The sequence below is a fragment of the Miniopterus natalensis genome, chromosome 1 (assembly GCF_054644295.1).
Source record: "Miniopterus natalensis isolate mMinNat1 chromosome 1, mMinNat1.hap1, whole genome shotgun sequence".
Classification (NCBI taxonomy): domain Eukaryota; kingdom Metazoa; phylum Chordata; class Mammalia; order Chiroptera; family Miniopteridae; genus Miniopterus; species Miniopterus natalensis.
Window position 1 is genome coordinate 10,186,239 of NC_142081.1, and position 21,417 is coordinate 10,207,655.

At 47.8% G+C, this 21,417-nt stretch overlaps 1 protein-coding gene across 1 annotated transcript; it reads right to left on the minus strand.

The window, feature by feature from the left end:
* Positions 1 to 9,942: 9,942 nt before the first annotated feature.
* Positions 9,943 to 20,722, minus strand: CALM1 (calmodulin 1). The gene is made up of 6 exons (XM_087818592.1): positions 20,574 to 20,722; positions 17,793 to 17,823; positions 16,498 to 16,641; positions 14,255 to 14,361; positions 13,697 to 13,832; positions 9,943 to 13,530 (listed from the first exon to the last, which is right to left on the minus strand). Exons 1-6 carry the CDS (start codon positions 20,574 to 20,576, stop codon positions 13,502 to 13,504), a joined length of 450 nt encoding a protein of 149 aa, XP_087674718.1. The 5' UTR covers positions 20,577 to 20,722; the 3' UTR covers positions 9,943 to 13,501.
* Positions 20,723 to 21,417: the final 695 nt, after the last annotated feature.

The window sequence follows — 21,417 nt, forward strand, 5'->3', positions numbered from 1 at the left end:
AGGTTCGCCCTCACTTGCCTTCCCTAAGGTTTCCGGAGTAGGACGAAGATTGCCTGGAGCAGCAGGTGTGCGACCCCCAGCTGCAGCCTGGGGACCCCAGCCTTCCCACCCACGCCGTGGAATTTCCCTTCCTCCGGCCTCAGCCCACTCACTGCTTGCCCGGCACCATCATCAGGCAGGCCAAGTGCAGCGTCCCTTCTTTCATGGTCTGCCACCCCCCCCCCCAACCTTGAGCTGCCAACAAACCCTCCTCGCTCGCCCTGGGACATGCAGGCGCATGGGCCACATCCTGGGTCTGCGTAGGGCTCTGCCTTCCCGCCCGTGTGCCCTGGAGGCTTATTGTCCCTGTGCCCCAGGTTCCTCATCTCTCAGTGGGGATACTAATCTTACTATTAGCATTACCACCCTGGCTGGTGGGGATGAAATGACTTCTCTAAAGCACTGAGTGTGGCTCGGGGCAGCCAGTGAGCACTCCCTCAGTAGCTGTTCACTGGTCCATCCTGTGGCTCTGTTTCCCCAAATGTGAAACAAAAGCATTGAAGTGAATGGCAGATGCCTTCCAACATGTTGATGCCAACTCACAGTGAGGAATAGGTTTTTACATTCCAGTCCAGTAAATACACAGGTGCTTACAAACCAACACTCACCCTGACTGTGTGCAAAGCGTTCAGTTATTGATTCCATGACAACTAGAGGGTCCCAACAACAATTTGAGAAGCATTGGGCTACAGTCCTCAGAGACACTGAGAATCCCCCACTCTGGGGAGGAGAGACTCCATCAGGCAGGACTTTGGGCCTTGCACCACCTACTCCTTCAGGCTCATCCAAAACAACCCCGCTCTTCTGTGTTTTCGTCACTGGTCTTCCCCATAAGGTTTAGCTAGGAAAAGGTTTTCTCTGGTTAGACTGCCCCAAAAACAAGAGTAAAATCAACTGGACTGGCAGACATTGAATGATTCGAGCTTTGATGGTCTATGATTCTGTGGTTTGAACTGAATTGAGTAATTATGAAAACAGAATTAAAAGTTTTGGAAAAAGATGGAGTTAGAATTATTTTATCTGGAGAGAAGGGCTTTAACTTATTTCAAAGAAGTACATGATTAATATGCACTAAACAGAATGATGACCTTTCTCAAGACTCTTCCATATCCCAGACATTTACATTACTCAGTGTGATCCTCACTTTCTTTATAGGAATGATGGGAAAATTACATAAGAATATATATAAAGAGCTGAGCTTGATACCTGGAACCTAGAAAATGCTTAATAAATATTATTCTTATTAATTTTTGTTATTATTTGTGTTCCCATCACCATATTACAATGACTGGTAAAAACATAAATGCTCAGTATAGCTGTAGGAAGTAAACATGCCAGAGAGATGATGCCATATATTAATCACCTATTATCTACAGAATTTCTACTAAGTACTTGTATCAGTCAGCTATTGCCTTGAAATGCTGTGTAACAAACCACCCCAAAACTCAAGAGAATTACAGCAGCTATCATTTTTCGCTCAGGGGTCTCCAAGTCAACAGGGACAACTCTGCCCCCCCATGTGTTCTCTCTGGGGCCCAGGATAAAGGGGCAGCAGCAACCAGAAGAAACTTTCCTCGTAGGGATAGCAGAAGTGCAGAAGGACAAGGGGAAGTATGCACAGTTTCTTATGGCCTTGGCTGAGAATTGGTACAGTTATTTCTGTCACTTCTATCCACTTGCCATTGGTCAAATCCAGTCACATGGTCAGCCTCAAGCTCTGTAGGATGGGGAAATCTACTCTGCCTCTCTGAGGTTCTTGCAAGGGTGTGGGTGTGTTATACCAGCACAGGGGAGTGAAGAATTGCAACCAATAACAACAACAATAAATACACACACACACACAAAGAATTGCAACCAATAATTCCACCTGCCACAGTGCTGAACCATCAGGTCAGTCTCTAACTTAAAGGTGGCTGAGGGCAGGTCACTCTACCACCCTTTGTCCCCAATCTATACCCAGGAATCACTAGAAGGGTACACCCCCACCAGGATCTTGGGGAGAAAATGTAATGTATTTTGAAGCATTTTGCAAGTATAAAATGTAAAGCATAAACAAACAGTAATTCCTCTCATTTTGCCCCCTGCAGTTAGGGAGGTTTGTACAAAACATTCTTAACAACGTGTATAATTTCAAGAAGCTGAAAATCAAGCTGACAATGTGTTGTTTATGAGCAAATTCCCGGGTTTGGAAGTAAGAAGAAAGCATAGTTTGAGTCCACGGATTTTTTTTTCCCCATTAGGATTGAGCCTCCATTTTTAACCTAACAGCACCTCTCCTTTCAGGTACATCCCCACTTCTGCTTCTTGGAGGGCATTGGGTCAGTCTGATGGGAATGGGGAGACTCCAGAGGGAGGAGGCCAAGTGTACTCACTGAGAGGGAGACAGAAGCATCTGGAACTTCAGGTGTCCCAGCAGCTTGTCTCTCCATCCTTGGAGCCTGGTCCTCCCTGGGGGACTCTAGATGGTGCTGGAAGGAAGGAAGCAGGACTGTCAGGACCAGGGATATAGAAGGAAGTCTGAATTTGCTCCCTCGCAGCAGCCAAGATTGTTTACCTTCAAGTCTGTGTTTTTCAAGGAAGTGGAGCCCAGCAGAGGAAAAACGCCCATGTGAAAACATTTCCATGAATTTATGTCATTCATCTGGGGGGACGCAACCCCTTGGCGCGGCCTCTAGGACTTGACCTGCTCAGGGTGAGGCTGGCCTGCCTCTGGCTGCTCAGAATCCACAACCACCTGGTAACCAGCCTGCTGGGTCCTCGATGAACAACACTGGCCAGGCTGTAAGGGTGCAGGTGGCACCCTGGGCTCTGTGGCCAGGCAGGCCTTCTTCCTGGAACTGGGGGTGGGACTAGTTCTACACAAACCACATGCCTGAGACTCCAGGATGGTGGTCTCCTATGGATATTCAAAGAACATTTCCCAGAAGGAGAGATCAACGAGTATGTGCCACAAATTCATCCAGCCAGCAGTGGGGAGCTGCTGCAAGGGGCCACCAGGGCAGCATCCCTAGGGCCAGCGTGACACATGGGGAGGCAAGACTTGTACTCACAGGAGTGGACCCAGCATTTAGGTAGAGTTCCATGGCCTCCATTAAATAGATAATTAGCTCAATCCCTGCTTACCCAGCCCAGCCCCATGCAATACTGGGGATGCCTTGATTTGGGGCCTTACTTCTCAGGCCTTGCAGTGGTGTTGGTGGGGGGCAGGGATTGGATAAGGTGAGGCTGGAGTGACGGCCAAGCCCATAGGAGAGATGCGGTCCAGGGCCCAGTTGGCTACATCAGCCCCCCTCCCCCACTCGCATATCCTCTCCCTTTTAATTCAGCAAAAAGCTCTTACCTTTTATCATCTGCAGTGAAGCCTGAGGATTTAGATCTTTTGCATTTCAAATGTTTAGTCGTGTTTTAATTTAAAACCCTAAAACTAATCCTGGGGACTCCGCGCAGACCCTGAATCCTTTCTCATCCTGGTCCCCTACCTCATCAGACTAATGTGGTACAATAGGATTTGTATGGGAGTGTGTGTGTTTTTAAGAGAGAGAGAAAAAAACAACAACAAAAGGGTTTTTGAGATATTAAACTGTTGTTTTAGTCTTTTAAATTTTGGATGGTTTCCATGGTAACTGGTAAGTTTGCTGCTTTGTTCTCTCCAATTTTCTAAAGAGGCCACGACAGTTCTGGGTAGCTTCCCAAGTAGGTTTGGATCAAAGTCCCAGAGTCCTCCTTGTGTGGGAGGGTCAAGCTGCCCCAGTGGTAAGGAGCTGCCCCCTGAGATTTCATCACTGATTATAGGAAGGCTGGGGCCAGAACAAGCCCCACGTTGACCCCATTGCCCTTCCCAAATCTCCCCAAGGCTCAGGTCCCATCGAGGTCCAAGAAGGCTGCGTGCAAGCTAGAATCCCAGGGCAACCTCCTGCAGGCTACAGGAGGCATGGGAGTGGGGGGACACAGGCACGGGGATCAGCCTGCCTCAGCCTTCCCAGCTCCCCTGGGGGCCTTCCAAGGGTGCCAGCCCCCCACTGCCTGGGCTTCAGGACTGCCACCTTGGGCCCTTCCCCCTGGGAGCGAGGCCTCCCTGTGTCTGTGGGCTCAGCTAGTTCTCTGACCTCAGCCCCGGGGCCCTCCGTTGAGTCTGGGCTACTGCAGTGCTCAGAAGTCCAGCTCCCCACTGGAGCCTATTGGGGGGGGGGACCCCTTCTCGCTCATCATGTCCCAGCCTGATTGTCAGCTGGCCAATCAGGTGGACCCACCTGACTCCTGAACCTGGGAGACCAGGCCACAGGATGGCTGAGTTCTGATGGGAGCTGCTGGAAGCAGGCCTCCAGAGCTGCCATGGGGCAGAGCTTGAAGACAGCACTGGGCCAGGTGGGCTATCTCTCCTATGGGGACCCTGCCCAGGAGGTAATCTGAGTGGGGGGATCCTGTCACTTGTGACTTGCTGGGGCAGAAGGTGCTGCCCAGGCATCAGGGGGCCCGGCTTCTGCCCTGGTCTTACCACCCTCTCCATCTGCGATTTTGGTTGTCTTCCTCCCGTTTGGGACCAGATTCTCCACCTGTTATGTGCAGAGCCTGGACAGTTACTCTGAGCGCCTTCCCAGCTCCAAGCGTTAGGAACACCAGCCTGAGCCCCTCCCACGGCCTGTTGCCAAGAAGGGCCCTGGAGAAACCCTGCCTGCGCCTGGGTGCCTTTTTGCCCCTGCAAACATGTTTGGCAGGAGGAGGGGAGCAGGGCAGAAACTCGGCCACCTGCCATGACACCTGGGCCAGGAGGCCTGTGGGCTGGCCCAGGGCGAGTGAGAGTTCAGGATGTGAGTGGATTTTTTCCCAGAAGTTTCTCAGGCGGGAGCTGAGGGAAAGCGTGGCAAGCTGGTGGTGTGCCACCTGAGTCAGCCCAGCTCTGGCAGGAGGTCAGGAAGTCTGGTACCAGGCAGGGTTTGTGTGTGTGCACATGTGTGTCCGCGTGCTCATGCGCCCTTGTATGTGCCCATGGATAAGTGAGTGTTCACAGGTATGCAACGGGGACATTCATCTGATGCCTGATGCATGCCTGATACATACCGTCAGGACTAGAGGGAACAACCTGAGCCAAGAAGGGTGCCACGAAATATAAGACACACTCCTCATCATCAAAGATGACAAAATCAGAAAGAGAGAGAGGCCACTGGGGAGGCCATGTTGGGATGTAGAAAGAGCGTCAGAAATGGGACTTCAAATTCTGGACTGGACACGGACCCTTCCCCAGCTCTGAGTCACTGACTCGGAAATCCTCACAGTGCTACTTCATCTGCTGCCCTAAATAAATACTGTCTCCCCCACGCTGTACATGTGCAGGTGCCCTCTGGAACTGCAGCGTAAGATGTTACATAAATGCCTCTGAAGGTCCTGGGAGCCCACCTCGCCAGCCTGAATTTTCCACATCCTGATTATGTCATGCAGGGTGTTATGTCTTCAGCGGAGCCAAGAAGGAACCTAGACCAGGACAGAGCCCAGTGGCAATCCACCAGCGACCTCCTGCCGTGTGGAAGTTGATCCCTAACACATTTTTTGAGTATGTATCTACATGCCAGGCCCCGTGGATTCAGACATGAGTAAGAAAGTCTCTGGTCTCACCCCATTCAGGGGGCGGTGGGAGGTGCTGTATGTAAGGGGACCCATGAGCAAGTTGGTTTTGCCAGAGCAGAAAGTGGCAGGGAAAGCAGCTGCAGAGGTGGGCAGAGCAGCTCATGGAAGGCCTTGGGGAGCGTGTTAATGAGGCTGGACTTCCCCCTGGACCATAGGAAAGGAACCCTCAATTCAGGGTTTTAAGCAGTAGTGACAGATTTGCATTTTATGTAGATTAGTGTAGCAAGTGTGTGATAGATGGATTTGAGGGGAATGAGCCAGAGGCAAAAGTCCAGTTAGATGGCAGAAGGTGACAGGATTGGGGAAATGGATCAGGATCAGGGCGATGTTAACCAGGTGAATTGTCTGGACCGTCTTCAATCACAGTCATCTCGAGGATTAGATAAAATGGTGCAGGGAAGAAATGCGGCGTTTAGTAAACGCTCAACTGGCAAAAGAAGGAAAGAGATTGAGTGGCTTTGCAGGGTGGTTAAGAGCATCGCCTCTGGAGCCAGTTTTCCTGGGTTCAGACCCTCGCTCTCAGCTTCCCAGCTGTGGGACCTTGGGCAAGTGCTGGAGTGTCTCTGTGCCGCAGGATCCCTTCTGGAAAACGGAGCTGATAACTATCTCATGGGGCTGTCACAAAGATTCTATGGCCATGTAGCAAGGGTTTACACCAATGCTTGACACAGACTAAGTGCTGCCTAAGTGTTGGTTAAACGAATATAATGGTATTGCAGGAGGGGGAAGGGACTATGAATGAGTCCCACTTTTCCAGTTTGGGTGCTGAGTGGATGACAATGCCACTGAGGTGGAAACCTTGCATCCCCTGTGCCGCATCCGGGTTTAAGAACTCCCCCTTCCCTGTGGCATCTGCGGGAGTTGCCCTGACCACAGAGCCCAGCTCCCTATCGGTAGCCGGTCCAGAGGTGAATACCTCATCCAAGCTAAGCCAGCACAGGCTGGGAATAATGGCCCCCAAAGATGTCCAAGGCCTCATTCCCGGAACGTGTGAATATGTTCCCTTGAATATGGCAGAAAGAGGTTTTGCAAATGTGATTAAGGTAAAGCTCTTAAGGTCTAAACTGTGTCCTGGATTATCCAGATGGGCCCAATACAGTCTAGATGGGTCCTCATAAGAGGGAGGCAAGAGGCTCGCAGTCAGGAGAATCAATGGGCGGAAGCTAAAAGGAAGCAGGTGTCACCTATTAAGAATGTTTTCACACTTAGAACCGCTCCAAACGGAATGTGCCAAATGGCCTTTATTAGAGGATTAACTAAATTATGCCACATTGATACAGCCAGGTCCTAAAAATGATATCCAAGGATTTAAGTTTATGAAGATGTTCCGCATAAAAAAAAGGGGGGGGGGAGAGATGGAATAAAAAATTATGGATACACAATTCTATTTATATATGTCCAGAACAGGCAAATCCATAGATGTAAAAGAGGTTAGTGGGTGCCAGGGCGGAGGAAGGGGAGGACGGGGAGTGGCTGCTAACCCACACAGGGTTTCTTATGGGGTGACGGAACTCTTCTGGAATTAGGCTGCGCTGCCCTTGTCACTGTGGCTCCGTTGACTTGAGTGTTTTCAGGTGCACCAAAGGTTTCGGGATTGATCCGAGGTGGGGGTGAGAACCGGAGGCAACCAATCGATGTTTCTCTCTCACTCTCTCTCTCCCTTCCTCTCTCTCTAAAAGTCTGTGAACATGTATTAAAAACATAAATTAGATAGTGTTAATAGTTACGCAACCTTGTGAATATCAAAAACCATGAATGGTATATCTGGGTGAATTTCATAGTACGTGAATTGTATCAAGAAAAACAGTATAAGGAATAAAAAGACTGTAATACCTATGGGTACATACAATATGTAATTGTATATAATAAGGAATATTATGCTTAATTTTTAGAAACCATACACACACAACCCAATTTGTAAACTGTATCTCTGCATCCATATGGTGCAGAAAAATTCTGAAAAGAAATACAAAGTGTTAGCTATATTTTATAGGGTAGTGGGGTGATTTGCTATCACAAATTTTACATAATAAACAGTATTTCTATTAGAATCAGAAAAACTTTTATAAAAATGGGACTGGGCTACCTGTTGAGGTGACAAGCTTCTTTTCATGATAAATATTTCCAAAAGTTTGAGAATCACCAGATGTGAATATTTGCACTAGGAGTTTGACCTATAATGTATGGCCCTGTCCTTTTAACTGAGATATTATAATTTTATAATTACCTTTTCATTTCTTTATTTTAATAATCCATTATCTCAAATCTTGACTCTGGTACAGTCTGTGGGGGGGAAAAATTCATCTTTTACAGTAACTAAAGAGGAAAAAAAAGGGTCACAACTCGAAGGGTATATTAAGACTCAAAAAGGGAAAGGAAATTAGTTTAAAAGCAAAGTGTACATGCTTATAAGCAGCCGGAATAAAAAGATCATGTTGCACCGTACGATTTAAGAAATGATCTGACTAGAGAAGATTTGAATTTTCCCTTTCATTTTTGTAACTGTGAAAATAAAACTTTAAAATGTGACATTTTAAATAGCCTCTGAATGTGTAAATACACTCACTCCAAAGGTTGTTGACACACAGGCAGAACATAAGTCTTATGAGGAAAACTGCCACCTTTTTTAAGCCCAAGTTCAGGAACTGGCAGCCACGAGATGGGAAAGCCAGCCAGCTCCGCGGCCTAGTCAGCCTCCGGTGGGTGCTGGAGTGTGAGCAACTCCTCCCTCTCCCTGGCAGAGGGCTGAGGGCAGTGGGAGAGATGCACCAGGCTATAAAAAACTTCTGTTTTATTTCCTTCTAAGGCATCCTGAGTCACTGGGTGCTCCAGCCCCCAGGGCCCAGAGAAGTTCAGCTCAAATCGGAAATGTGTGCATGTGTCTTTTTCCTGAGCCAGAGCTGCTGAAAAGCCAGATGATGTCACTTGAACTGATTCTCTTACAGGCTGAGTTGTAGCTTCCTATTTCCGTCCTGAGAGGACGGTGAAAGTCACTTAATGATCAGTTTCTCTGACCCACGTTCCAATATTACATCAGTCTCAATAGCAAGCTTACCCTCCACTCCACCCCCACAACACAGAGCTGCTGAGACTTTTTTTAAAATCCCACTTGTCATCTCAAAGCATTTGGCACTCCTACACTATTTTGCCTCCCACCCTTTAGGCTGCAGTTTCCATTTAAACACCAAGTGATGCCAACCTGAGTTGGTCAGAATCCTAGAAAGCCACAGGTAGAAGGTGCCTAGTCCAGTAACCTTATTTTACCAAGGCAGGAAACTGAGGCCCAGAGAAGGTGAGAGACCATGGCTACGGAGGGACAGAACCAAAAGAAGCCAGGCTGTCCCCAGTGGCATCCCCATCCTTCTAGTCCCAGATCCTGTATCTGAGAGGGCCTATTTAAACGCTCTCTGGAGATGTGTCTCAAGCTTTGTGGCCAAAGCACGGCTTACCCTGTGATCACTCCCTTTCTTTACAGCCCTCTCCCTGCTTCTGTGCAGAGCGAGAAAGGACACGGGCCAGGTGGCTGGGAAAAGACCCTTCTGGAAACAGGTGGCAGCCAGAAGGCCTTTCCTGTTAGAGGAGCTTGTCTGGGACAGCACTGATGAATGGGGAGGTGCCAACTCCACGGTTGTAGAGTTGTAGCCACTCCATTTTCCTCGGCTACCCTGCTCTTGACATGGCAAAGCTACGTGTTTAGGTCATTTAAAATTCCCTTGTTTTTTTGTCAGTCATCACCCAAAGATATTTTTCCATTTATTTTCAGAGTAGGAGGGAGGAGAGGAGCACACGAGAGAAACATTGATGTGAGATAGATCAACTGGTTGCCTCCCACAAGTGCAGTGACCGAGGCGGGGCTGGAACCTGCAACCCAGGTACATGTCCTTTACCAGGAATCGAACCGGAGACCCTTTGGTGTACGGGCACTCTAACCACTGAGTCACACCAGCCAGGGCCCCATCTTACTCTTAAAAGTGTACTCCTTTCTACAATTCCTGAAGACTTGGATTAACACTGAGGTTAAAGGGAAATCAACCGTTTTATGGTGTACGTGTTCTGCACAAGGCAAGCCTGGATACAGAGTAGGCCAAGAGATTGTGTTAAAACGTCGGTTAACATCCAAACTACTTAAAATTAGAATAAGGCTGCACTAGGCTGTGTATTTCTGGGCCCTTGCCTACCAAGCTAGAGCCTAGGTGGAATTACACCCGTGGGCAGGTACATCTTGTTCACTGAGTGAAGGGATTGGAAGCTACGCAAACTAAAAACCTACACAGTTCGCAGTTAGAGATGAAAGGCTGCAGAAATGTTTATTGAATACAGTGCCAGGTTTATAAATAAAACTTATTTACAATTTCCATAGAGTTGGTCCCCCATCAGAGAGGTGGTAAAATCTCCAAACAGTTTATCTTAAGATTTACAGAAACGTTCAAGTACATCTCCTTTGCAAATCGCCACGGTGAAGGGAAACTTCAGTAACAAAAGAACTACCACCATCTTTGCTACAGACGTGTTGAATGAACATTGTAATAGATCTGGAGAAAGAACACGCGCCCCACCCATGCCACTACCTTCTCACTCCAAGGGATACAGACAGCAAAGTGTCTCCTACAGGACAACTTCAAGGGATAAAAAAAGAAAATAGTCATTGTTAGCTGAAGGGATAGATTAAGACACATTCGTGGAATCTAGTCACTGCCGAAAGGATAAATTTAGGATATACAATAAAAGGATTATTTGAGATATACAGTAATTAGTTCGAATATTTAAAATAATTGAATGAACAAAGAGCAGACTGACCAAATTTACATTCTTTGTTTAGGAAGACGTTCCCAGTATGCTGAGAGGCCAATAATATGCTGCTACTCTGACAGGCCACAGCAGTGCAGGGCCTACTGGACAGCCACTCATTACAATATGGTTACAAGTACAGTCAGACATGCATTTATAAAGAGAATATAAAAATATGTACAGTAGCTAATTTTCAATGTGTTTAAGTTGCTGAAAGACACCAATTAAAGTGTGCAAAAATTCATTTGTCAAAAAATCAGAAAAAGCCTTCCTTGGCAACAGTGCATTAAAAGCCCATCTGAAATATCAAGATACATTTGCCTTGCTCAACACCTACCCCAAACAGATGGAGAACGAAACTATGAAAGTGCCAAGTACTCAGCAGTTTTTTATGGCAAGTCTCAGGCTCAAGCGGGATGCCAGTTAAACTAGTCACTTTATATATATAAATATATATATGTATATTTATAGAGCAGTTAGAAGTAGGGGCAAGAGTTTACAGGAAGGTGCTAACCAACTTAAAAAATACTGCCACAACATCCAGCTATTTCCTCTCTCAAATTCACACAGACTGCGAACACCTAACCCCTGGCTGGTCGTCCCCTCAAATGCCAGAGGAAAAAGGCTACAGTGGACTCAGCCGCACCTCTGCGCCAAAAACCGCCGCAACACGGCAGTCCCTTGGGGAAGAGCTTCTGGTTCCCACACAGGATCCTGGCCCTATCAGAATCTGGTTTCAAAGGCAGCCTTTTAGGAAAGACCGTGGGACCACTGAAATGGAGTCCACCCAGCTTTTAGAAAAAGACTTGGTTGAAAGGGTAAGATAGAAGACAAAGTTTTCAACAAGTGACCCCCAGCCCTCTTTGAAACTACCCAGAAGTCATCTGCCACAGGCCTGAGACTGTGTCAACAGTCAGGCTATTGGACCTCCCTGCAAGAAACAACCAGGTCAATACTTTACTCAAACCAGGAGCCCTCGGTACTCCTATCTCACCAGAATCCCCAAGGTATTCTTAGGTGATCCTTCCAGAGTCAGGAAAGCATGAAAGCCAAGCCTAGCTCATGACATGAACCTGCCTTTTACCAGAGTCTAAGGACCAGCCGCAGAGGCAGGTGGGCAGGCTCCTCTCCACTGCTCTGACCCACCCCTCTGGCAGGAAACCTAACAAGCTGCAAAATGCCAGAAAGACGGGGAGTAGGAGAGGGAGAAGCCAAAGGGTCTCTATAAATCAGCCCTGAATGCACCCATTTGGCTGCCAAGAGCTTCTCGCTGCCTCGCAAGCAGCCTGCCACTGTTCCCTGGCAAATTAAAACCTCCCACACAAACACTCAAAACCCAAACCTCCTTGCTAATAAGATACAACCAGTTAACACCCTGAAAAATGCACATCCAGCCTTCATTTCAAAGAGTTCTGCAAAATTCAACATGCCTTCAAAGGGGCTTTTTAAGCAGACCAATCCCACTGCAAAGACCAGTACCAGCATCTTCGTTTTGGTTACAGGTTTATAATTAGACACAAGATTCCCTCCTGGGTGGTTTTTTACTTTTAAGCTGAGGGCTACCATTAGTTCTACATGGGGGAAAAAAGCAAAGTCAAGTCAAGTTTTTTAAAAAAGTAAAAGGCGGCTAAGGTGGATATAATCATAACTTAAAAATTGTGAATCAAAAGGTGACTGGTAGTGTCTTTTAGACATGAAGAGACTGGCTTAGAAAAGTGACTACTGCTTCTACCACACACAGCGAGGATTGAATTACAGACACACTAAATCATGTCTCTTGCACAGATGGTCTCAAGTAGTTACATAAAACAGGTAATCAGCAGCACAACTGAGACGAACCCCTAAATACATGCTTGAGAGAAAGTGGTTTTTTTTTCCTTCATTAAGAGCTCCACTGCCTGAATAATCATTAAGTTACCATGATTCACTGTTCCCCCTCCCCCCGGTGAAAACACAATAGACCTACATGTCCATAAACATGATGAAGCAGCCAGTATTTGCTTAGTTTTAGGCAAGGTCTCAGCTCAGAGGTTGGTGCTGGGATGCTGGGAGGGAGGGAGGGAAACCCAATGCTGGGTTGGGGCAGTTAAAGGTGCACTGGCCTCCCCTCCAACTGCCTTGTCCCCGTTTAGATCTCAGCTTTACAACGCATTTAACACCACTTTAAGTTAATGGTCTTTTTATTGGAAAAAAAAATAAAAAGACTAGCATTTACAACTTGGAATGGACATAAATTGTAGTTTCTTGAACAGCAATGTTGATGGTTGTGCTGAAGTCCACAGCCACAGCCTACCTCTGCTGGCTCCAAGTCATGGTTCAGAAGGTTTTAAAAACGGAGAGTCCAAAGATGCTCCCTTGGTAAAAGTTTCGTTTTAAAAATTTGTGTGAATGGTGACAGCCTGACACCCATTTCACTCTAAGTACAATGCAGACAACGCTAAACCAACCAACACACGTGGGGCATGCCACCAGGATGTGTCACCGTCACCATGGGTCGGGGCACAAGAGGGACCATCCTGTTAGTGGGTCTACGTCTAGACAGTTTATTCTTCAACCATTTTTCTACACACATCCTGAGGTAAACCAATTTTAAATGTCTGCTTTCAGCAAACCAGCTATGACAATTTATACTAACAAACTGAACTAGAACCCATTTGAATAGGTTTTGAATGTTTTTTCATTTTTCGTTTTTAATACAAATGCCTGACTGTGCTCAATTGTCAAGCTGCATGCATGAAAAACTGGCCAGCCCAAACAGTGTCTTAATCATTAGCAAATGGAGCTGCAAGGAGTCCACTGAGTGCTTCCTTATCATTAAGGTAGTACAAGGATTTATATTGTAAAACTGATGTGTAGCTTGATCTTTAGGGGACAGGACCACCAACCAATACATGCAGATTTTTTGTGTGTGTGGACAGAAGGTACTTTTGACATTCAGTTTTGCTATATAGAAACAGAATGAGGAAATGATTTTTTTTTTTTTTTTTGCAAGAGGTAAGTAAAAGATTCAATTTGATTCTTCTAGAGGGGGGGGAAGGTTGAAAGTAGGTCTTCATTTTGCAGTCATCATCTGTACGAATTCTGAAAAGACAAATGATCATAACTTTCAGTTATCTTCAAAAGCTTTATGAACACATCTTTACTCTGCATTAAAAAAACCAGTGAGTGTCTAGTGAAGCAGTTAACTTGTTTATAGATTCCGAAGGGAAGACCACTGAAAACTAAGCTGAAGAAACGCAGTGTTTACCTTCATAGTTGACTTGTCCGTCTCCGTCAATGTCTGCTTCTCTGATCATTTCATCTACTTCTTCATCTGTTAGTTTTTCCCCTAAGTTTGTCATGACATGACGCAGTTCTGCCGCACTGATGTAACCATTTCCGTCCTGTGAACATTCAGCAATTGTTACTAATGGGGGATGATAGTGGTTCGTGTGGGCAAGTAGGTCTTTTGACCTCTCAAGTTACTGCCAACTCTGCTCTAGTCGACAATTCTCCGATCTCCAGTTCCCACCTCTACCCACTACATACACGCAGTCGGCAAAGGCAGACACACAGGGGCTTTTCAAAAGCTATGAGAAATTGAAAGTAACGATCAAGAAACTAGGTTCAAATTTTCTCAGCTATTTCTTCTGCTTGCTCTTACTCGATAAGGTTACTGCAATAAGTCGGGATACTTGAAAGTGAGATTTCAGAGGCTCGGGCAGTTAGGTAAGTTTTTCTAACTAGGACAGATTGTTGAAGCTTTTAGAAACGATAGCAGAAAAGCAGTACTTAAGTACCGTCTGCAATGCAGACGCAGGATTACCTTGTCAAAGACTCGGAATGCCTCACGGATTTCTTCTTCACTGTCTGTATCTTTCATTTTTCTAGCCATCATAGTCAAAAATTCTGGGAAGTCAATGGTGCCATTGCCTCAAATTAAAAAACAAAAAGCTCACGTAAAATAAGTGCTCCAACAATGCTCCGCTGCAGTAATGATTTTAGAACCACTTTATAGAATGGCAAGCGCTTGCTAGGACAAACGGGTAAATTATTTTATTAGGTTGAACCACTTATAGGTCTAAACTTTTGAAATGCTTCACAGGGCAATTGCACATGAGTCACATAATTCAAACTAATAATCAGTGCCCTGGGTAGCATTTAAGGATGCAAAGAAAAACAGCATATACAGAACCTTTACCACAGAAGGGGGATGTACAATTCAGGACAAAAAAGCTTACAGCACTGCAGGCTGACTTTTCCACCCCCAAGGGAAGCATTCCAGATTGTCTCCGCCCCGCCCCTCCGCTCCCCTCCAAGCTAGGGCGATCAATGGGATCCAACTCTGCCTTGGCTAGTGATGCTGGTCAAGGCCTAGATTTGGGCCCCCAGAGATGACAAGGATCATGAGGGGAAAACTGACTTTATTATGCCACGGACCATAAAGCTTTAGAAAGTCTTCTCCAGGGGGCATTTCTCAGCCACGTTATGATAAGTCACCTAATCGTTTTCTCCCCACTCAGTATCTTTATTTCCCATTAAGCACAAAACTCAGAAGTGTTTTCACAGCTCAGATCATTAACATTAGAAAACTGTGTCAAAGCAATCTGTCCTATGGCCAGTATTACAAACAACTCCTCTAAAACCAATAGTTAGATGAACAGGCCAAAGACAAACCACCTGATTAACAATGTAACTTGAATTAAATGGAAACAAAGTTAAATTAGAAGAAAAAAGCCTTAGGTCAAGTTACTAATTTTCACCAGTACGTTTAAATCAAAACAGTAATTCAGAGATCCCTTCAAGTTCTTTTGGCCTCCAAAATTTAAAGCATTATTAATATGCACACAAGTCCATATTAATTATTTAGTGTGCTCACAGCCAAGTGGAGATGTATGTCCTTAGGCATCATCATATTTATTCACTGCGAATACTAGATTCTGTCACAAGGACCTAACCCCCCTTGTTTCATACAATCTCAGAGAGCCCAATATACTCTGCTAATCCCGAAGCCCAGTTTCACAGGGTTTACACAAAATAGGAGACACACCCCATGTTCCCAGAAAGCTGATCACTTTAGCAAACTAGAGAGAACTATGTACAATCTCTTTTTCCAAAACAATATTAAGGCTGAAAACAGTCTTTAGAAGTAGTTTGAATGGGCTAAAACCATTGTTAAAGAACTTAACCAAAATCCCTGCTTCTAAATGCATGTTACCAGACAAGTGTAACTCAACTGCATCACCTTTTGAAACTCTACTTTTTTAATGACTACTATCAAGTCCATCATCTAGAAAGTAGTCTAGATCCAAACTGTTTGTTCTTAGGTCACCTTTTAAAAATGTACTATGTTCTACAATGTTACATAGTATATTTACTAGTAATATATATGGTTTCAGGAGGGGGTGAGCTCAAAAACTATTTACTGATGGAAGTGAGCAATAAAAGGTCTACTGTCCACTGTTCTAGAGTCCAGAAGATGACTAATTGGTGACCAACTGCTATAGGGGTTACTGCTTGTTCCTTCCTGCTCCATGCCTCACACATCTCCTCCTGTTAGGTTCTGTATATCTATTCCCTACAGTTATCATGTACCCCCACCTCCAAGCCTCACAAGAGCTTCAAAATTCTCCTCAACAAACACATCTACAGCTCACACTGTACCCAATTCTGTGTTAATGTCTAAGAATGCTCTTCACCCACTTCACTTAAGGGTCTTTCTCCTCCTCTTAGAGACAATAAGCTTTTTTAAAAAGGTCTACGGCTATTTTTTACTTCCCCACAGAATTCAGTGCAGACTTACGGGCCAGTTGATAAGAGACTGAGCTGTAGGTCACGGCAGGTAGAAAAGAACAATACAGTGATCTGATCCAGGAAACGTTCTAGTCAGTGAAAGGGGCAAAAGGCAGGCCCATAATCTCCTATTTTAATTGCCAGTGGCCGTAAGGCAACCACAGAAAGGATCTTGGCACATTTATTTTGCTCTGGGGACCTGAAAGGCAATCTCATAACATGTCTGAACTTGAATTACACAACACTGGTACTCATTCATAGTTCTAAAGCTCTTACCGTCAGCATCCACTTCATTGATCATATCCTGCAATTCGGCTTCTGTTGGGTTCTGACCCAGTGACCTCATGACAGTGCCAAGTTCCTTTGTTGTGATGGTGCCATCGCCATCTTTGTCAAATAGGGAGAAAGCTTCCTTGAATTCTAAAAACAAAAGTTTACCTTTTAGAATGAATGTCTTTACCCAACCCAGCCACAATACACTTCTCTGGGGCTTGCCAAAGCAAGCTGTCCAAGGTGTGCAAGCTAACAGAAACTGCCTAGTCTTTATCTACTGAAATAAAGACTACAATAGTCCTATTGGACTGGCCTACAGCAGTCCATAGAGCAAACACTGCTCCTGTTAACCAGCTCCATAAAACCACAATATTCTCACATTTTTAAAGAAGGCTAAGCTTGGCCCAGCCGGGCGTAGCTCAGCAGTTGAGTGTCGACCTAGGATCCAGGCGATCGGGGTTCGATTACCGGTCAGGGCACATGCCTGGGTTGCAGGCTCGATCCCCAGTCGGGGGGCATGCAGGAGGCAGCCGATCAATGACTCTCATCACTGATGTTTCTCTCTCCCTCTCCGAAATCAATAAAGATATATTTAAAAAAAAAAAAAAAGGCTAAGCTTGAACACGTTTAAATTAGTCCCATATGACAAGTGAAGACTGGTCCATGTGTTCCCTTAAGGTCCCTTCCTGTTAAATTTCTATAGCCATAGAACACATCATTTCATAGCAACATGACGGTTACTAAGATGTACATTCCCAGGTAACCAGTGTGTTCTCTCTACATGGCATTCAGAATATTCCAAAGGCATTCCTGACTTCCTAAGGAGAAACTATCTCAAAAAAGTCCTCCAGGGAACATTAAAATCTGAACACAACTCCCTTCCCAATTATTATAATGGTCCTAATACTTATTTTCACTCATTCCCACAGATTTTAGAGTATCAAACACAGGTTTCACGGCAGATTTCTAAAAGACCTGGGGCATACAAATTCTGAACTACATTTCTGAGTAGTAAACTCATTGCAGCCTCATTATATGCAAAACCTCGCACACCATGAAAACATAGTTGGCTACTCCAGAGTGTAACAAATGGATATTCTTAGTTCCACTAACTTTCATGTGTCTCCAAAATGCTGGCAAGGAGTAACATCTGACCTAAATATTTCTGCTTTTTTCACTTATACAGATTCTTAGAAAACTGTTCAGATTATAGGGGAGAGGGGACAGAGGAGTCACCAAAACTGACTGGTGCCTAGTTCTGGCCTAGTGGGGACGACTCCCTGAAGTCATCAACTTACCAGCAATCTGCTCTTCAGTCAGCTGATCAGCCTACACAGAGAAAGAAAAGGTCATAATTCAGTCTACAGCACTGAGATCAACGCTGTTGCTCCAGTTATACTTTTAATAGGGACCTTTGGTCAATATTTATAATATAACAACTGTTTGAAAACTTTGAGCACTGTCATTTAACGGAAACAACTAAAATAAAAAACTCTTTATGCTATTTTAAAAATAAAGAATGACAAGGAAGTGACAGCTCCCTCTGGGTTTTCTTTCTGGGCCTAGGGTTGTGTGCAGCGAGGTCTAACTAGGAAGGGTCAAGTCATGATTTGAAAAATGGCACCTCTAGTGGCAAAGGGTCCCCAGCAGAGGCTGCAGCAGCAGACGCTGAGAAAGAAGAGCGCCATCTACTGCACCAGGACTGCTGCAGTCCCTGCTTCCACCCAAGAAGCCACCCAGCCTGACGCTGCTGTCACCGCAGCCAGGATCTTGTCCAGGGGCAGGCTTTTAGCGCACCTTGCGCATTGCTGCGGGCGCTCCAAATCTCCAAACTGGTGTTACATAATGGCACTGGTTGGATTACCAGGCTTTTACATCCATTTTATGAGATATAATTAAGAAGAAAAAAATAAATACACCACAAAGGGTTAGCCTACTAACTTCATTTCCATGTAATAAATGCTTTCAATCGTTTAAATTAGGCAGTTATTTGTTAAAAGTCCACCATTTACAATGGCTAATGCCCTCTGTTAAATTATCCTGACTCAAAAGCCAGGGGGAAAAAATGGAACCTTCTGTAACTGAGCTGTTACAAAACTGCAAATGCTAAGCACACCGAAAACTACACAATTATGAGACTATACCTTCTCTTTTTGGGAGAGGAGGAACTTTGCTGGATAGTCACCTACCTTCAAAATGACATAAGAGCTGCTCATAATGAACACTTTAAGGGGGTGATAGTGGGCACGGAGATAACTCTCACTGCAATACTGAACCTGTCTCCAGCCAGGGGAATTCGAGATCTCAAGGAGAGCTAATACGTATTTTTATTTTAATGAAGGACACCTAATGAAGCGAGCTACAAAAGAAGTCCTAACAGAAGGCTGACGGTGTTAAGTTTATTCTAACTCTTAAATGAAAACTTTCACAAATAGGAACAGTGTTCCAATATATTGAAAAACTTTTGTTATATTAGAACTGGGTCTTCCTTCCTTTCTACCCTTGTGCCTGTCAAATAGGTTTCCTTTATGTCAAAGGAGGGAGACACGATGATTTATGTAACGCCAGCGCTACGTCTGTCTTGTACAACAGGAAGCACTGCCACACCTTGAAAGAGAAGCTGTCACCCTTACCCGGGAGCACAGTCCCACCGCGCGGCAGAGCTATCGTGTTAGCGAGGTTATTGGGAGCAGCAGCCTTCCTCGACCAAGAAATATCGCCCAATCGCGCTGGCCTAAGGGACAAGGGTGCTCTGAAACTGCAAGGGGGCCATCTCCCTAGCCAGCCAAGCCAGAAAACGCAGTGGGTGATGTCAGCCTCAGGGAGGAAGGGGGCCGTGGAGAACACACCCAGCAAGGCGCACAGGCGCATCTGGCAATCTAGAAGCTGCAGAGAAAGCGGAAACGTGGAGGGCATCTCCCTGCGGACTGGGAAGTGGCGCGGAGTGCGGAAACGCCGAGGCGGGGGCCGGGCAGGGGAGCGCGCCCCAAGGGCAGGCGAGGTGCACGGGGGTGGCCCGCGCGGGGGTGGGAGCCGCCCCTCACCAGCCAGGGCGACCTCCCACTCCCAATCCGGGGCCGCGGCGGGCGAGCACAAAGCCCGCCCTGCACCTCCCACCCCCTCCAGCTCCCCCAGGCGGCGAGCCCGCCACGCCGCCTCCTCCCGGAGCAGAAACTTTGCGTCTCTAATGGAAACCGAGCCGCGCGCCAGCTCCCTCCTCCCCCGCCCCCCCGCCCCCCCCCGCCCCAATTAGCGCCAACCCAGCGCCTCCCGCGGGAAGGGGCCTCCGGGTATACAGCGGCTCCAGCACCCCCGGTCTGCGCCCGGGGGTGAGGGGGCTGCAGGGGTGCGAAACTGGGAGACACGAGTCCCGGCCCCACCGCAGGGCCCCACCCGGGCGCAGGGCGGCCTGCCCGCCGCTTCCGCCCTCCGCCCCCCACCCCTCGCCTTCCTGCCCCCACCCCACCCTTCCCCGGTTCCTTCCTTCCCAGCCCACGCCCGCGCCGCGCCCCCCGGGAGGTAGGAGGGGACGGCGGCTGAGAAACAGTGCCCGGCGGGGTCGGCGGGGAGGGGGGGGCAACACTGACGGCGCCCCCCACGCCGGGCTGGAGCTCTGTGCGCCACCCTCTCGCCCCGGCCCATTCATTCGCCCCGGCCCGCTGGACGGGCAGCCTCCAGCCTGGGGAAGAGGCGGTTGGGTGGAGGGGGCTGGTGCCCCGCACCGCCCGGCTCCCCCGCCCCCCCGGGTCCCGGCCGAGGCGCCGCGCTGCGGACAGCCCGGGTGCGGCGCGCTGGATGCAGTGGTGCGGGGCTGGGGGAGGGGGTGGATGCGGAAGCCCCGGTGCCGCTGCAGCCAGAGCCCCTGGAGGACCAAAATTTAAGCGAGCATCGTTGGCCGAGGAAACCGAGATGCAAATCCGAAATGTATCCTTTTTAACCGCAACTGCTCCGTAATGCCCGGGAAGAAAGGGGAAATCCCACCCAAAAAAAGCAAAAAAGGAAAAAAACTCGAACTAAAAATTTGTAAAGAAACCACGGGCAGGCAGCTGCTACGCCGGCATTTGCCTTCCCCGACCTACCATGGTGCGCAGGAAGGAGGAGAAGGACCGAGGGTGGCCGCACCAGCGCGGGGCTGTGACGGCGGGGTGCCTCCGCTGCTGCTAAGGCGCGCTGTGCGCTGAGCGCTGTGCCGCTGCCGCCGCCGCCCGACTGCGAGTAACGGCGCCGCCGCGAGACTCCCAGCACAAATGCCGAAGCGCGCCCCTGCGCGCCCTGCAATATATACGGCGCCCGGTATCCCTCCGCCGCGGCCGCGGCCGCCTCGCCGCGAGCGGCGGTCTCGCACACGGCGCCGCCGCGAAGGCCGGGCCTCGCCGCGTGGCCCCGCCCTCGGCGCGCCCGGCCTCTCGCCGCCCTCTGCGCGCCCGCCGCCGCGGGCCTCGGCTCCCGGAGACGCGCGGGGCCGCGGGGCCGGCCCGTCCCGGCTGCGGCGGGGACCGAGCGCCTGCCTGGCCCGCACCAGAGGCGGCCCTGGGCTTCAGAAGCCGCCCGCCGCTCACCCCGCCCGAGACCCCCCAGCCGCCCACGCTCCGTCCCCATCTCCTGCCCCGCCGCTGGGGCGCCGGGTCCTGGGCCAGGGGCGGCCGCGGGAAGCTGGGGGCAGGACAGAGGCGTTGACCGCACACCTTCAGCTTCCCGGGGAGAGGGGTCTCGAAGGGGCAGAGCAGTTTATCTCGGGCAAAAAATTTGTTGGACGTTTTCCTTCTCAAAATTTGAAGCAGTATCTGAGACAAATTATATGTGCTCAGTTGCCATATCTACCATGCTCATGTGCTTAGCCACTCTTAATGTTTTTACGTTTCCACTGATTTTTTTTGGATCCCTGAATAACATCTCTCCCCTACTGTTCTGTTCTCTTTTTCT

Bases quoted from the DNA above. Each gene is read 5' to 3' on its own strand.
- CALM1 (XM_087818592.1), bottom strand. The intron at 13,833-14,254 runs GTAATCCTGCGT...GAATGTTCACAG, and splicing joins CATTCCGAGTCTTTGACAAG to GACGGAAATGGTTACATCAG. The intron at 13,531-13,696 runs GTAAACACTGCG...TTGTCTTTTCAG, and splicing joins CGGACAAGTCAACTATGAAG to AATTCGTACAGATGATGACT.